Source organism: Bufo bufo, chromosome 1 (assembly GCF_905171765.1).
Source record: "Bufo bufo chromosome 1, aBufBuf1.1, whole genome shotgun sequence".
NCBI classification, from domain to species: Eukaryota; Metazoa; Chordata; class Amphibia; order Anura; family Bufonidae; genus Bufo; species Bufo bufo.
The window spans coordinates 348,658,524-348,677,023 of NC_053389.1; the positions used below are offsets into that span (position 1 = coordinate 348,658,524).

Consider the following 18,500-nt stretch of genomic DNA (forward strand, 5'->3'; position numbering starts at 1 on the left):
GCAAATTATAGGCATTAAAACCCAGACCAGACCCCAATAATAACGAAACAGACCTCATAATAGACTCTAAAATTAATGCAGATGCCAGATTCACCCCAAATTCATACAAACCCCAGATTAGACCCTAGTGTGGCTCACTAAACTCTCTTCCCTCAGATGTCAGATCACACCGCAAAATTCATGTGCTCCCCTCCCTTTCTCAGATCCCTGCAGACCTCAAATTGGACCCCAATATTCATGTACACCCCCACTCAGATCCTTGCAGACCCAAAAATATATGTGCCACCCTCCCTCCCTCTAATCTCTGCAGACCTCATATTAGACCCCAATATTTATGCGCCCCCTTCCCCCACAGATCCCTGAAGACTGCAGATTGGACCCCTAAATTCAGGAGCCCCCACTGCCCAGCAGATATTGCAACTTACCTCTACAACTCCAGACAGCTCCTCCACTCTGCAGCTCAGCTCTTCTTGCAACTCTGCACTGTAACCTGACATCTGCACAGAGTCAAGTCATAGTGCATGTCTACGTCTACAACTGACTTTGTACTAAGCAGCTGCTGGAAGAAGAGCAAAGAGGGGTGATTAATACCAGAAATACACTCACCTTTCCCTGGATTGCAACTCCTGTGTACTAATGAGTGCTTGTAAAATGACAGTGCTCATTAGTAATAGTGACCCCCCGGGGGCCCCCCCCCCCCCTACCTTGAGAATCCTGGACATCTTAATAAAATAAAGAATCCCAGCCAGACAGTTTCTTCAAGTCCCAAAAATAGGACGGCCAGAAAAAGGAGGACGGATAGTCACCCTAAGTTCCTGTAGGTGTTCAAATGCTAACCTCTGTTTTGTAAGACACACGTAGCACACTTGTATTCTGTATTGTTATACTATGAAAAAAAACTAAACTTGAACTGTCTGGATATGACCTAACACAGATATTGGTCTAGTATTTCACATTTTCACTCAGAGGTTTAAACCACTACCCTCTATAGTGTAAGACACACATTGCACACTAGTATGGCTATATTTTACAAAAGGAAAAAAATAAAAATAGAACTGTCTGGAGATACCCTTATACAGATTTTGGTCTAGTATTTCATGTTTTCACTTAGAGATTTAAAATGCTACCCTCTGTATTGTAAGACACACATTGCTATTTCCCTAAAATATCCTTTCCACTCTAATTTTAGTGACACAGAAGCTATAGAGCTGTAAAACTGGTGGACAGTATGTGAAGTGATTGCTACAGAGGAGACCAGGGCTCCAGCAGAGTCCCTGATTTTCAAGATGGGTGATAGAGTACTAAGAGAGCTGGCCATGTAGGCCAGAAGCCTACTAGATTAAAGACCCATCTCGAAACCTTTGTTTGCAAAATATATTCTGCACTTGGGTTTTACAGCCAAGAACTGATTATATAATCTTTGTAGGCATCTACAACACTGCTGGGTAGGGTCAGTAACATAGGCTGTCTCTGCCCAAGTAAATTCTTTGCATTCTGCCCCCAATCTGTGTACAAAGGAAATTAAGAAATAAAGGCATAAAGGCAATGCACCTTTGTAGTGTCCCACACCAACCCAGATTTGGGTTAACTGATAAAAAGACTTCCAGTTTTTTGTTTATTTTACCTGGTTATGAGATCTCCAGGGGTGGAATCTATAAGCTATTAGATAACAAGAGTAGATCAACATTAGGCCTGCGGATCCGCAGTACACGGGTACTGTTCCGTGTGCATTCTGCAAATTGCGGCCCCTAATGCATGGAACAGAACAAATAAGTTTGTGTGCAGGAGGCCTTAATGTGGACAAGTATAGGTGAGAGATCAGAGATGTCTCTGGGAAGGTACTGAATCTCAGTTACGCGGAGAAGAGTCTTTTCAGATCAAAAGGCATTGGCAATGTGGGGAAGAGTTCTAGGAGTAATAGAGTAGCATAAGTATGTCTGTCACAGCATAGCGACAACACAATATGTCTCTCCAGCCTACTACAGTACATTCAGCCACAGACCCAGCACAGATCCCCCCCCTACCCCACACAAGGATGATTTAGACCCTTCTTGCCTGGTCAACCTGGTCATCCTATCCAGCAGGATCCCTAACACTTTATTAAAGTCATCTGCACAGATCACTATATAATCATGTTAAATTTAGCGTAAATAGCAAAGCTTGTTTTAACAAGCAATTGAGTAAGTAAATCATCTGGGGAGAAATTATTACCATTGGAAAATAAAAAGTTTCTCTTAAGTGGATTATTCATGCCTCAAACGTTCCTTATCATAATTTTGAGATTATGAACCGCCATATTGTGTGTAAAGCAATAAAATGAACAATGATTTACAGACACACAGGCACAAAGTTGAATCCAAATATATAGGTGAAGTAGCCAATAAAAGTATACATGCTGTCAGGTAAAAAAATATAATAGTACGTAGTAGGTGTGAGGAATATGGATTATTATTTACTGTCAGTAAACCTCTAGCAGGCCACCGTTGTTTACAATTTCTCACCTCAATTCAGCCAGCCACAAACCCAGCTAATGGAACATGAAAAACCTCTCTGCAGGGGGTCTAGGCCATTCCCCAGTTCAATGAACATTATCAGACATCATGGAACCGGCGATTCATAAGGAATTATAAATCGCCCATCCATCACAGACATAAACCAGACGCAAATTTGTGTCCCTGTGGCCACGATGAACAGGCCAGTGGTCATAGTTTGGTGGTGGGATGCCAGGGAGGGGAGATATACATATCTCCACACAGAAACCAAATAACGGTACCATGCTTGGTAGCCGGAACCCAGGCAGATCCATTGGTCCCAGAACCACCTACCTGGAACATTCTGGTCTGGAGCCATGAGCCCTAATCGGTTTTGTGGCTCATGTGCTGCCAGCCCAGCAGAGGGGGAGTGGCCCCCTCCCAGAGTGACCCAAGTTTATTCTTTTATATGTAGCTTTATTCATTTATTCATTGGTACGTGATTTTTATTACCTAACCGATTTTATCACCCATCTCCATTTATTATTTATTCATTGTTAATTCTCTATGTAAACACAAATTATATTGTATTTAATCATGAACTACATAATATGAATGGACGAACTATATTGCATTTATTCATGCACTACATAATATGAATGGAATCGATATATACAGATTTTTTATATATATTTTTTTATATATTTATATATATTTTTATATATATATATTTTTTTTATTCTTAATTTTATGTTTATGTTTTTGTATGTTTTTTTTTTTCTTTATTCCTATTACTATTATTATCTTCATTTTTAGTCCCTCTTGTCCCCATATATTGTGTGTGTGTGTATATATATATATATATATATATATATATATTATATGTATGTTCACATGCATTATATATATATATGTGCATATATTCCTTTATACCTTTGTAACCTTTCATGTCCCATTGGTTGTCCATTTTATTGTATAGTATATAGTTTTGTTTTGCCTGCATACTACCGACATTCTAATATGCCCCTTGCTCCTTTGGGCATTAAATGTAAACTATCACGGGTTCTTGTTGACCCGCACTGTGCGTGCCACCAGAGCCCTGATGTCACGGACCGGAAACCACTACTTGCGCTCCACAGAGCGGAAGTCAGGGGCATTTCCGGTCCGATATTCTGAAATTCTTTTATACAAAAGGCAACCCTGAATATATGTTTCTAGTTCGTTCGGCTTACTCTATTATATTATATACTATATATTCTACAATTTGTTGTTATGTTACCACTATTCAAGATGCTTTATCTGTAATTACGATGTGGAACGCATGTGTGTTCCAAATACCAGAAATGTGGTCACACCACTTCCGGTCTTTCGAAAAACGCGCCCTTTTCTGGGTTATCAAGGTATAAATTCTTTTATTTCATTGTCATTTGGTTAAGTAATGCTCCTGAAGAAGGGGAATTGTTGTCCCCGAAACGCGTCGAGCCACATATGTATATTAAAGGTGATTGATCAGAAGCACTGGATTCTTGCTGCCTTCCATCACTACGACTCTACATGCGATCCTGGCCGGGGGGTTCAAGTCACCGGTGTTTTATGCTTATCCTGATGACTACCCCCCAGTGAAGTGAGTGTTACTTGTGTGAAATTGCCCTGAGGGGCACTTCACATTTTTATCATTACTAACTGTACCATTTATACTATTATTATTATTATTATTCTACATGGTTTTAGTCGGGCCTTTTCTATAGCTGTGTGTATTCAGGGTCTTCTATCCGGAGTACTTACTATCTGTACTTCATGCTATTGCTTTTAGATACATTTTGTGTCACATAGTCGTCATCACTGCGAGTGGTGCTTTCTATTTCATCTCTAACTGTACTTTGAAATGGGGTTTGGTGCTCTCTTTCCCTCACTTTGTCCTTGGGGTCTATACTGCAAGTGATTGACCCTGTTCAACACTGTTGATATATCACCCTGCACACTTATATATTATTCCCCTCCCAGAGGCCGGGAGATAGGGGCCGGCTACAGGTTAAGAGGCTTGTGCCAGCAAGCGGGTGTGTCTTTTTCTGAAGGGAGGTCACATCATGCCATGTGTTTAGAGGGACCTGCAACCAGCTGACACCACTGCTTCCCATGTGACCACAGCTAAAAACTCATCACAACCCAAAGGACTCCTATACCTGGTAAACTGACTTTTGTTCTGCTTAACCCCGTTTGTACCACGCCATCTGTAATAGTAACCTCAGACCACTGTATATATTCTTTGTGTGTATAGTGTTATTTCTAATGAGCCCTTAAGGCGATTAAGTATATAATTTAATCTTGTGCTGTCTTGTATCTCGATCACAAATCCCCACGTTCGTGTTTTGGCCTAGTAATACGCTACTGTGGGTTAGTTTTTCAACCTATATAATCCCATTAGCGGACCTGGCTTCTATCAAATGAGAAGCTGGTGGCAGTATAGCCGGGCTGAGGAAGTGCTGTTTCACTGGGGCAGTAAAAAGGCTCTCTCAGCTTGTTGCCTCTCTGTGCCTGCGTGGACAGGGGGTGTCTGTGTAAACTGTATCAAGCTGACCTTACCTACTCCTCCAGGAGGGCGTAACGTCACATCTTGGTAACTAGTGACCATACTGTATCTTGCTGGCTCTACGTATTTGACATCCGACGTCAGTCAGAGTACGGTATTCATCACAGTAGGATTAAAAGAAAAAGGGGAAAAAGCAAAAAAAGAAGGGAAAAAACAGAAGTGCCCTACAGTGAAGTAAAAACACAGTCCCAACCCCCCAACTTTGAGCACCCTCCTCACCCAAAAATATGAGAAGAGCTAGCTAAATACAGATCAGATGTGCCAGTCTCATACCACTATAGCAAAGCAAGACTGCCGGCAAATAACACCAGGTTAATGGCAGAAGATTTCTTGCTAGGGATTCCAGTAAGCTGGCAACCAACTATAGAAAAAAAACTCTTACTCTAGAAAGAGATCCACAGGAGATTATGATCATTGCCTGGACTAGACCAGATTTAGGGCCAAAGAGCAGTGTTGTGTGAATTTCAGAGTCAGTATCTCTGTTTTGGATTACCAGGTAAAGTCTCATGAGAATTGGCAACAATGTTTTTGAAAGTCTAGAAAGTGTTTTTTTCACTTAACAGCATGTTCTATTGAAAAATGCCGCAAACATGCATATAAAAACACTTGAAAAGTAATAGGGGCAGATTTACTAATCCTGTAGGTGGTGTAATGTATCAATACACAACTTTTTGCACTGTTTGGCATGGCTGCTTAGTTTGAAGACATTTTTTTATTTAAAAAAATAGGCAAAATCACTCCACTTTTCTAGCACAGTGTGCTTGATAAATTACTCCCTTTGACAGGATGTCTAGACAGGCACCAAGTTCATCACAAATGCTTATGACAGATGATAAATTTGGTGTATGACTAAACACTTTTGGCTAACTTTATACCAAATCTTGGTTGCCTCACTTTGCACCCAAACTTTATGACAGAATTATGTGGTGCAATCGTGGAGCAACACATTACATCTTTGACTACTTTCCTGAGATGCCATAACCCTTCACAGTGATCTTTCTAAAAATTAGATATGCCAAATCATGCCAATTTACACAATATGTGCACTCACAGTACTAAATGTTGACCATAACATTTTATCCTTGCATTTTAAAACACAGAAAAAGGTGTGTGTGGAGGAGGGGGGATGGGGAAGCAAAGAAAATTCTTTTAAATGTCCTTTAACAATTCCATCCATCTTTTTTCTTTTTAGAATGTTAATAAGAATTCAACAAGAAATGATTAAAAGGGAAGAAAAAAAAGGATTTTTTCCATTAAGGTAATTTTTTAAAACAAAATCTTATTTATTTATTTGACAATTAAAAAAGGCATACTAAACAAGCTCTTGGCTGCTTTTGGAATTTTGATTTACGAATATGTGGACATTTTTACATTTTACATGGCAATACAGTAAAACAAATCAAAACAAAAACAGAATAGAAAATGAAGAAACATAGCTAGTTATAATTCATTTTAATTCATCATTTGTTTTCCATTCTGTTTCATTGCAGTGACCATTTTCTGCTAATGGGAAGCACAACTATATTGGTTGACAAAATTTCAGTTGAGGAAAGACTTCTACAAAAAAATGCAGCAACACTTGTGTTGCAAATGTGGCAACACTTCTTGTTCTGTAAAATTGCCTTTAGAACGGAAAAATGGCAATACCAACATATATTAAAGTTTGTTTGCTGCTTCTGATTCACTAAGATGTAGTTATGGTTAAATATCTTTAAATGGAGACTGTCATCTCCAAAATCAGTTTCAAAGTAAGTGTTCTGCCATGTAGGATAGGTGTCCCAAAACATAACCATATCTTTCTTGTGAAAATCCAACCCTTTAGTCGCGACATGCTTTTTTATATTTTTAACCCCTTTCCGTCTTTGCTTTTTCATTTCTCACTCCTGGCCTTCTCGCAGCCATAACTTTTTTATTTTTCTGTACACAGTCATATGTTTTTTTCAGGACAAGTTGTATTTTCTAATGGAACCATATTATATTGAATATAATATAGCGGGAAGCTGAAAAAAAAATCCAAATTGCGTGGAATTGGAAAAAAACACAATTCTGCCACCGTTTTTTGAGTTTTGCTCTTATGGTGTTCCCTTTATGGTAAAACTGACCTGTTACCTTCATCTTCTGGGTCAGTACAATTACAGAAATAACACATTTATATAGTTTTTCTTATGTGTTAATACTTTAATGAATAGTCGAACAGACATAGGAATAGACAAACATAAAGAAACACACATTAGTTCCTTGAACTCATAACAAACAAAGTTTTCATGGAGGTCTATACTCAATATGTAATATACATAAAACATGTAAGTAATTTCTCTCCACACTCAGAACCTCAATTTTATACATTTTTCCTGCTGTTGATATGCCTTGTTTTTATCTCTTTGTATTGCACACACTCCACTTTCACATTCCTCTAGGCCAGTCTCATTTATAATTTTCTACGCCTGTTTTAGCCGTAGAAAATGTTCTAAATCTATGCCAGTAAGGACGTAGCATAACAAAAAAAAAAAAGGCCAATTCACAATTTTTTGTCACTTCAATTCCCACAATTTTTTTTTTTTTAAAGTGATCAGAAAGTCACACACACTTGAAAATGGTATCACTAAAAAGCACAGATCGACCCACAAAAAAAATCAGCCCTCACATAGCTCCATACACATAACTAAAAAAGGTTATAGGGGTCACAATATGATGATGAAAAAAAAACTTTTTCTCAAGTTTTTTTTTTTTTCAGTATTAAAACAAAATAAAAACAATACAAGTGTAAAAAAACTGTGGCAAAATTCTGCTTTTTCCAATCCCACTCCATTTGGATTTTTTCCTGCTTCCTAGTACATTGTTTGTAACTGTAAATGGTCCCATTAGAAAGTAAAACTTGTTCTTCAAAAAATAAGCCCTCATAAGGCTACGAGAACGGAAAAATAAAAAAGCTGGGGAGTGAAAACTGGAAAATCGCAAGGTCATCTAAGGGTAAATAGTAACCAAAGTAACAGATGCAGAAGAGGAAGGGAACTGAGATCAATTCCAGGGAATTGATTATATGGCATTAACATATCACACTGGGACAGTCTGTTATCTTATCTGGATGCGCACATTTCTTTTGTGCAGACCTTTGCTGACCAATAAGGCAAAAGGAGATGGCATAGATCCCCATTTACAACTCTCTTTAAGATCTTTAGAGGTATGCCCATTAGACTGTAGAGCAGGTGGGGCTACATCTAGGACCCAATGAGAGCCTGAGAGTGAACAGAAGGACTGGGCATAAGGGAGGAGGAGGTTTTATTACCTGTAGCAGTCAATAGAGGCAAGTCAAGCAGCACAAAAAGAAAAGTATTACAATTTTTGGAATGCTGTGGATTTCCCTTTTTTGTCATAAGGAATGATAAATATAGTTTGGATAAGGCAGGCTGGTTGTAATTCCCATAAAATTGACTTGGGCCACAGTATTGCAGGAAGCTGAATGATGATAAAGTAAGGAGGCAGTGAATTCAGTGTCCCCAAAGCCAGTGAGAAAAATGCAGGTATTACCTAAGTGGGTACTGGAGCAGAGATTCCCAGTGGAACAGATGCCTTAGAAAGACTGCTCCAGCGCAGCAGCACATGGGAAGATGGCCAACGAGGAAATAAAGCATGTGACAGTAGCAAGCTTGTCTGGGAGAACAAAGCAGGTGCGGAGGGAAAGCGGGAATTGTGAAATATAAGCCCCAGTCTTCAGTACCAATCTTCCTTCTAGCGATGCTAGAAGTAGTGTAGCTCAATCTAGGAAGCAAGCCTGGATCTCAGTGTGGCTTGCACTGTGGTACAGTGGTTCCGGACCAGAGGTTGTGCAGACTAATACAGGTCCAATAGTTTGCAAGCCTGTGGGGGACTGTAGAGGAACACTGCAGAATGTGAGAGAGCAGGTTAGAGCTGCTGTGTGCTACAGTAGAGCATTAGGGAGGAAAAGACTGAGGGATCATCTTCTTCAGTGGTTAGGCTCCACCCTCCCTTTGTATTTGACCTGAGTGCCACTGTCACTACCATTGCCCTTACTCCCACCACTGTGGCTAATACCAATAGCAACAACACAACCATGTCTCCCCCTGAACCTACAGTACTCCTCATGGCAGTCCAAACTCTGACTGTTCTCACACAACTCCTTAACAGTGAGACTCTTTTGACTATCCTCTGGAGTGTGTGGAAGGGTTTTTCTTGCCTTTTGTTAGGAAATAAGAAGAAGCCTCACTAGGAGAAGCAGTGATGATAGAGAGGACGCAACTAAAGGCTTCTCTGGGGTTATAGAGGCAGAAGGAATGTTGTGAGCCCTGGCTCCAAGCCACGATGACAGACTCAAAAGTGATCTTTATGTCATCCTGCTGTGACTGAGAGGAGTGAGCCATCCAGTCCACAATTTCATATTTTTTGTCCTCAATATTAATACTGCCTTTCGGATGCCAGCGAGAATTGTAGCCTACTACTACTGACTGGATGGCTGGTCCTGCTACTGCGGTTACTACCCACATTCTGACTCTCGGAGGACGAGGCCTGGGTCTTTTGTTTTGCACTATTCTGTTTTCCAGACATTTTATTATGAGGCCTCTAAATGAAGGCTCACAGGTCTCCTATGAATCCAAAGTCACAGGGTTTCTAAATGAAGAGTCAAGGTACACACAAATTATTGAATGGTACTAGCAAAATTGCAAGTACGTTTTCTGTAATTTAAAGACAGAGGCACAATTTAAAATTCTTTCCCTTCTACAAACACACTCTATACTGCTATTAACAATTTACTTTGGGAAACTTCTATGAACTACTGTATGTATGGTATCTCTTGTACAACATTTCATTGTATTGTACATTGTATTACATTGTATTGTACAGTGACAATAAAGGCATCTTATCTTATGTGTTTTATAACACCGGTTAAAAAATGACATTTTGTATTATAAAAAACATGGTGCAATCCAATAATGCATCCACTACCAACAATATAACATTGCACTGTTGGCAGTGATGTTCCTTTGAACTATGTAATTTGTGTTTAATATCACTGGTTCAAAAGTGAAATTTTTGTGCTATAAAATTCATGCTGTGATGTAATAATGCATCCGCCTACTGCCAATATAATGATGCATTGCTGGTGCTGAAATTTCTTTCAGCTCTGCATTTAATATGACTGGTATAAAATGGTATTATTGCTGTAAAATGCTTTTGCTATAATGCAAAACATTTAATAACACAGATGGATATAATGCACTGAAAATAAGCCTATGCAGAAGCCTGAGGTTTTTAGAGGAAAAAGGCTGTCTGTCTGTTCACCGAGCACAGTGCCATATATTGTACAGCGACTATGCTTGCTATCGCAGCTCATCTCCATTCACATTACACGGTCTAAGCAAAGCTGCAAGATATCCCAGTGCTAGTGTCTTCTCAAACAGCTGGACCCCCACCAATCAGATATTGATGATCTATCCAACGGTTAGGTCATTAGTTAAAACAAATCTCAGAAAAACCCTTAAATTTTAGGTTTTATAAGCATTGTTGGAAGGCATTATTTGTTTTCCTTAACTGTGCTGTAGGCCACAGTGGTGTTTTGCTGAAAGACTTTTTAATAGGGACGCACTGGTCTAATAATTATCAATATAAAAGTGGTATCTCTTGTGCAATAGTGGATATATTAGGTCCCAGACTATTTTGCCACTTATAGTAAAGAAGTATTCCAAGTTTCTCTTATTGATGGCTTATTCTCTGGATAGACCATCAATATCCAGGGCTGGCGCCACCCATAAGCAAGGTACGCTACCGCGTACAGCGCACTCTTGCTGGAGGCGCCGGCCCCTCGCCCGTGGTGCCGCCTCCTAGCTAATTTATTCACTTCACTTGCCTCTGTTTAATCTCGTACAGGCGCACTGGCAGAGGCATCGTCGAGCGAAGTGCGCATGCGCTATCTTCCAGCACACCTCGTTCGACGATGCCTCTGCCAGTGCGTCTGTGCGAGTATTAGGCGCTTCTCTGCAATTACACAGAGGCAAGTGAAGTGAATAAATTAGCTAGGAGGCGGCGCTGGGCGGGGAGGGGATCTGTGGTTGACTCTTAGGGGGATCTGTGGTGGATGACACTTATGGGGGATCTGTGGATGACACTGATGGGGTATCTGTGGATAACACTAATGGGGGATCTGTGGATGACACTGATGGGGGATCTGTGTATGACACTGATGGGAGATCTGTGGATGACACTTATGGGGGATCTGTGGATGACACTGATGGGGGATCTGTGGATGACACTGATGGGGGATCTGTGGAGGACACTGATGGGGGATCTGTGGATGACACTGATGGGAGATCAGTGGATGACACTGATGGGGGATCTGTGGATGACACTGATGGGGGATCCGTGGATGACACTGATGGGGGATCTGTGGATGACACTGATGGGGGATCTGTGGATGACACTGATGGGGGATCTGTGGATGACACTGATGGCTTCTGTGGATGACATGGTATGTAGCAGGAGGGAGAAAACGTGGCCTTACCACAATGAAGGGTACAGTCTGTATAAATAGGTGGCCGACAAAAAAAGAGGCGGGTTAAAGGGCGTGGTCAATACGCAGAGTCAAGGTGGGCGGCAACATAAGGTTTTGCCAATCAGTTGTGGATAGTAGCTCCAGCTCATGCAATTTTTTTTACATTACAGGTCAGAAACACAGAAAGGATACCCGACAGGAAAATTGCACGTACCTTTTCAACCATCAAGTCATGACACATGTGAGTTTAGCAGTGCAGCTTGATGGGGAAACATGCATTTTTTTACTTTCGCATAAGGCGTTAACATAATAAAATGTGAAAAAGTAAAAGGGTTTGAAGGATTTCATAATTCATTGCGAGAGTGACTATTTACATTAACAGTAACTCACACAAAAATTTATTTTTTAGTTAAAATGGTTCAAATATATAAAAAAAACTGATCCAAAGATTTTTTAAGCCACGAAAAAAAAAAAATACACATATTAGGGATCACCGCGTCCGTAACGACAGTCTTTATAAATATATCACATGATCGACCCCATACGATAAACACCATAAAAAATAAAAACTGTGTTAAAAAGCCATTTTTGTCACCTTACACCACAAAAAGTGCAACACCGAGCGATCAAAAAGGCGTATGTCCCACAAAATGGTACCAATAAAACAGTCACCTCATCCCGCAAAAAATGAGACCCTACATAAGAAAATCGCTAAAAAAATAAAAAATATATATAGCTCTCAGAACACGGGGACACTAAAGCATCATTTTTTGATTTTAAAAATGCCATTATTGTGTGGAAAAAAAAAAAGTGTACATATTAGGTATTGGCGCGTCCATAACAACATGCTCGATAAAAATATCACATGACCTAACCCCTCAGGTGAACACCGTAAAAAATAAAAAATAAAAACAGTGCCAAAAAGCAAGCAAAGTGCAACACCAAGCGATCAAAAAGGCATATGCCCCCAAAAATAGTACCAATAAATCTGGCACCTTATCCCCCAGTTTCCAAAATAGGGTAACTTTTTGGGAGTTTCTATTGTAGGGGTGCATCAGGGGGGCTTTAAATGGGACATGGCATCTAAAAACCAGTCCAGCAAAATCTGCCTTCCAAAAACCATACGGCGCTCCTTTTCTTCTGCGCCCTGCCGTGCGCCCTTACATCAGTTTACGACCACATGTGGGGTGTTTCTGTAAACCGCAGAATCAGGGTAATAAATATTAAGTTTTGTTTGGCTGTTAACCCTCAATGTGTTAAAGAAGAAAATGTAATAAAATGGAAAATCTGCCAAAAAAGTGAAATTTTGAAATTTATTCTCCATTTTCCTTTAATTCTTGTGGAACACCTAAAGGGTTAACAAAGTTTGTAAAATCAGTTTTGAGTAACTTGAGGGGTGTAGTTTCTACAATGGGGTCGTTTATGGGGGTATCCACTATGTAAGCCTCACAAAATGACTTCAGATCTGAACTGGTCCTTAAAAAGTGGGTTTTAGAAATTTTCTTAAAAATTTTAAGAATTGCATCTAAAGTTCTAAGCCCTCTAACGTCCTAAAAAATGATGCCAACATAAAGTAGACATATGGGGAATGTTAAGTAATAAATGTTTTATGAGGAATCACTTTGTTTTAAAAGCAGAGAAAATGAAATTTTTAAAATTGCGAATTTTTCAAACTTTTTGGTAAATTTGGGATTTTTTCATAAATAAAGGTGAAATATATTGACTCAAATTTATGACTATCATGAAGTAGAATGTGTCACGAGAAAACAATCTCAGAATGGCTTGGATAAATAAAAGTGTTCCAAAGCTATTACCATATAAAGTGACGCATGTCAGATTTATAAAATTTGACCTGGACACTGGGGCATCAATGACCCTTGGTCATGAAAAGGTTAACAAAGAAATTTGTGACTGTGTCAAAACTGTACTACTTAAATTGATAATATTACTTTGTTCTAAGTTTAGTAGTGTTGTCTGTGGTTTCTTCTTCTTCCTTCCCCTTTGTGTTTTCTTGTTCCTGTTTGGTGAATGTGATATGATAGGTCTTGTGTTTCCCTTTGATTGTGCATTGGTGGCGTGGTCTGATAGTTCCTCTGTCTCAAAGTGCATGTGTGGTTGGGTGAGTGTTGTTGTTGCTGCTCCTGTCTCGATTGTGGATTGTTGTATCTCAGATTGTATTGATGTTTCTGTGGGGTTTGTAATGCCCTGTTGTGGTCTGGTGATCGTGACTGTCTGTGTTTTAATCTTGGTGAATGGTGAGGTGGGGTTCTGTCTAAAAAAGGTTGCTGGACAAGTGTCTCAAATCTATTTCTTGTCGGTACATTGTGCCTTACGTGTTCAATAGGAGTGTTAGTTAAAGTGTCTCTATTACCAGAATGGTTCTCATTTTTCTTATTATGTGATTTAGGAACATTATTGTATTTTTGGATTTTTTTTAGAAATGATTTCTAACTCCGTTTTATTTAGGCTTTTGCATATTCTTTCTTGCCACAAATTGAAAGTATTGTCTTTTGGTAGTTGTTCTATTATTGTCTTCATTTGATTAATTCTATCTGTAACAGATCCCAAAATTTAAACTTTTCTTTTAATTATGAGTTCCACAAGTATTCGTGATTGTGCGTGGAGGAGGTTGTCCCACTCCAGGTTAAATTCTTCCCCACATAAGTCTTGTGCAGGTGTTTTAGTTAATTGAAGACCCTTGGGAATTTTGTTTTGTTCTAGGTATTGTCGTAATGATCTAATTTCCCAGTGATGTCTTAATTGTTTTAATACCAGACTCTCTAATTCCCTAAATGTATCATGGGTAGATCTTTCTTCAAATGATGTTGTTCCAGCTGTCTCTGATGTATCAAAAAGAAAGGTATCTACCTTTTGTTTTTTCAATTCCATATGGTTCCAAATATTCATACTGAGAATGGAAGGAGCTAAATTCACACAATGGGTGATGGAAGGCATAGTGTTAAATGTTATTAGTGTGAATAGCTCACTGCCTTCTCAGTGTGGGATAGGTGCTCTAGTCTATACTGATCACCCTTTCAGAAAGAAACAAAATAGCAAAAATGTAAATAAGACTGGCCCTCACGTCTATCTGTACCATATGGAACCCTATACCTTCCATCACCCATTGTGTGAATTTACATTCTCAGTATGGATATGTGGAACCATATGGAATTGAAAAAACAAAAGGTAGATACCTTTCTATTTGATACATCAGAGACAGCTGGAACAACATAATTTGAAGAAAGATCTACCCATGATACATTTAGGGAATTAGAGAGTCTGGTATTAAAACAATTAAGACATCACTGGGAAATTAGATCATTACGACAATACCTAGAACAAAACAAAATTCCCAAGGGTCTTCAATTAACTAAAACACCTGCACAAGATTTATGTGGGGAAGAATTTAACCTGGAGTGGGACAACCTCCTCCACGCACAATCACGAATACTTGTGGAACTCAAAAAGCCCAAAAGTCAGACTGCAAGATTAAAAGTTGAATATACAGAGGCAAAGATGAGGGGGTGGAGAGATGGAGAGCGCAACGGCTATTAATAATTAGTAATTCCACTCCCCTGTATTTTTTTGTGAAAACCTTAAATGCTTTTGTTCAGAGGAACCTTGGATATTCTTATTGTGCAGATTCCTGAAGGCACCCAACCCCCAAAATCTCCATCTATTGTTCTCCATGGCTCCGGCTCCATCAGGGAAAAGACACACATCATCCTGCAACAGGGATGGCAGCACACATCCCCCGACACCCACGGAAGTCCCTTTTGCAGAAGCGCGCAGCCCCCCGCCCCCCCCCCCCCCCCTGCAAACCTTGCCATAACTAAGGACAAACTAATAAACAAATAAACACAATATATAATGACAGGGATGGCAGCGTGCAGCCCTCCATAACCAGGGCGGCAGCGCACATCCCCTGATTACCCAAATAACTGCACACGTCGCGCAACAACTAAGAACTACTAATAACATTGTGAATACAGTAAATAAGCACAGGTGTAAGCACTACTTGTAGGAGATTGTCATGGCAATTATTTTTAATAGGAAACATTAAGGTTAATTGCCTTGTTAACAAATATGAAACTTTGTTTTGACAACCTGTCAACACCAATTAAACTTAATTGCCTGGGAGCTTTTCTCTGGGAGTGCATGTGACTTGAGGAACTAATGAAAACACACCCCCTGGTATAAAAGGATCAGCCAGAAAAGAAAATGTTTTTTTTTTTTTTGTGAATCAGAGATGCTGCAATAATTTTTTTTATTAACCCTGGGTGTTCTGGAGTGTCCCCCTGACCTCCTGTCATACTGCCCATTAACCCTTTCATCCCCTTTCTTCCATCACTGCTCTAGCTCTTCAGGGGCTGAAGCGGTGATAGAAAAGGGGGCAGTGATTTATATTGAGCCCTGAGCAGCTCCTGCTCCAGGTTCCGTCCATGAAAGGGTAAATATTACCCCTTTCATCCCCTTTCTTCCTTAGTATTACAGCGGTATTTAACCATTTGGTGTAGTATGGCCCTATAGAAGATTTTGAATACTGTATTTTTCCCCCTTTTTTAACCTATTGCGATATAGGTACATCAAAATGATTGCATGTCAGTTTAACCCTTTGTTGGGTGGAGGACCAAGACAAAAACTATAAGCTATTCAGAATTTTTCCAAAGAAGTGATAATATTTTTATTCTACCTAAAAATACATGTCATGGTATTTAGTGGTGAAAGAAGGAAATCACACTTTCATGCTTTAATGCAGAGATTAGTATGTGATAATTTGCTATTTGTCTGTTATTCATAGACTATGCATGAATTACATTCTGCTAAGAAATATGATACTTAATGTACCTGTAGTATGGCCTGGCAGTCAGGAAAGCGATCATGACAAGATTACCTAGTTTTTTTAAGTTGTAATATTACTGATTAAACATATAATTTCTGGAACAGAATTCATGAAAGTGTATAACATATAAAATGGGCCTTTCATATTTTAACCCTTTAGAGTCTATGAACTGACTAAGATAGATTTATACCTCATATAGCCCTAATGCATGTTTTGTTGTAATTGATCTCTGAATAAATAAATGAATAAATCACTGTTGTGTTTTCTTTGGTGGGTACTTGGTACTAGGGGGAAGGGGGGTGTTTCGGTGGTGGTTTGTGAGAGTGTGCCCGGGATGTGCAGATGCCCGGGATGCTAGCGCTTATGCCCTGCTTGCAGTAGGGTCACTCCGTTGGCTCTCAATTACAGAGAGTGTGAGGGTAGATCTGGTAGTGTGCAAGCAATTTTGGTGGATCTACAGTAACAATATCAAGAAAGGGAGCTCACTGAAATATAGCTCGGGCTGCTATACCACTTAGCTGCTTATTCAATAAATGATAAAAGGATGGCTTTTTATATATAATATATCCACATTTATTTTCCAGAATATATATAAAATACCATAAACTTCTTTAAAAACACTACGTAAAAATAAAAATAAACATAATATAAGGTATAGTATAAAATATAGTCTCGGTCCCTCTATTAACAGATGGAAAAAAAATCCACAGCGGTATTAGGCCTCTTTCACACTTGCGTTGTCCGGATCCGGCGTGTACTCCACTTGCCGGAATTACACTCCGGATCCGGAAAAACGCAAGTGTACTGAAAGCATTTGAAGACGGAACCGTCTTCCAAATGCGTTCAGCGTTACTATGGCACCCAGGACGCTATTAAAGTCCTGGTTGCCATAGTAGTAGTGGGGAGCGGGGGAGCAGCATACTTACAGTCCGTGCGGCTCCCCGGGCGCTCCAGAATGACGTCAGAGCGCCCCATGCGCATGGATGACGTGATCCATGTGATCACATGATCCATGTGCTTGGGGCGCCCTGACGTCACTCTGGAGCGCCCGGGGAGCCGCACGGACGGTAAGTACACTGCTCCCCTGCTCCCCACTACACTTACCATGGCTGTCAGGACTTTAGCGTCCCGGCAGCCATGGTAACCACTCTGAAAAAGCTAAATGTCGGATGCGGCAATGCGCCGAAACGACGTTTAGCTTAAGGCCGGATCCGGATCAATGCCTTTCAATGGGCATTAATTCCGGATCCGGCCTTGCGGCAAGTGTTCCGGATTTTTGGCCGGAGCAAAAAGCGCAGCATGCTGCGGTATTTTCTCCGGCCAAAAAACGTTCCGTTCCGGAACTGAAGACATCCTGATGCATCCTGAACGGATTTCTCTCCATTCAGAATGCATTAGGATAATCCTGATCAGGATTCTTCCGGCATAGAGCCCCGACGACGGAACTCTATGCCGGAAGACAATAACGCAGGTGTGAAAGAGCCCTTAAATGGAAAAAAAATTCTTATTGATACAAGCTTTCTCGTTGTGCAGTTCTTAATTATTTTGCCAAAAATATTTTGTCATATTGATGTTTTGGCAAAATAATTAAGAACTGCACAATGGAACTGCATATAAGTTTATGGTATTTTACATATATTCTGGAAAATAAATGTGGATCTGTCAGACAAACAAAGGGGAGAGGCTCAGGTGAGGCGTGCGGGGAATGGGTAGCTTGACAAGAGGCATATTGCGCAGAGCATTCCAGCGTACGCTGGGACCCTTTTATGGCTGGAGCCCTCATGTAGTTGACAACTTCTGCCAGACTAGTCTATCCGGGGTTGGTGATGAGGGCACTGTCTCTTCAGAGTGCCGCTCGCGATGTTGCGCGGGTGGGAAGCGTGTAGTGTGTAGGTGGGATGCATGTCCTGGCAGCTGCCATCATCCATCAACATATCCATGTAAACCTACCACCTGGACATCTTCAGTGAGGGGAACACTGACAGGGGCGACCAAGCAGCACCAGCGTTAGTGAGAGCGGGAGGGATGAGGGTATCAGGTATCAAGGATGAAGCCGCTCTGTCACCGCCGGAGATAATCTGAGCTCTGACA

The 18,500-nt window shown here is 40.2% G+C and overlaps 1 protein-coding gene across 2 annotated transcripts in view; it reads left to right on the plus strand.

The window, feature by feature from the left end:
• The window catches only part of LCP2 (lymphocyte cytosolic protein 2), a 583,862-nt gene that overhangs the window by 134,739 nt on the left and 430,623 nt on the right, over nt 1-18,500 (plus strand). The window contains exons 4-5 of one of the 2 annotated variants that reach the window (XM_040442789.1): nt 6,254-6,319; nt 11,737-11,807. In XM_040442789.1, the coding sequence (XP_040298723.1) occupies nt 6,254-6,319; nt 11,737-11,807 (137 nt within the window). The remainder of the gene's footprint in view (nt 1-6,253; nt 6,320-11,736; nt 11,808-18,500) is intronic. The other variant, XM_040442797.1, reaches the window with a different exon arrangement.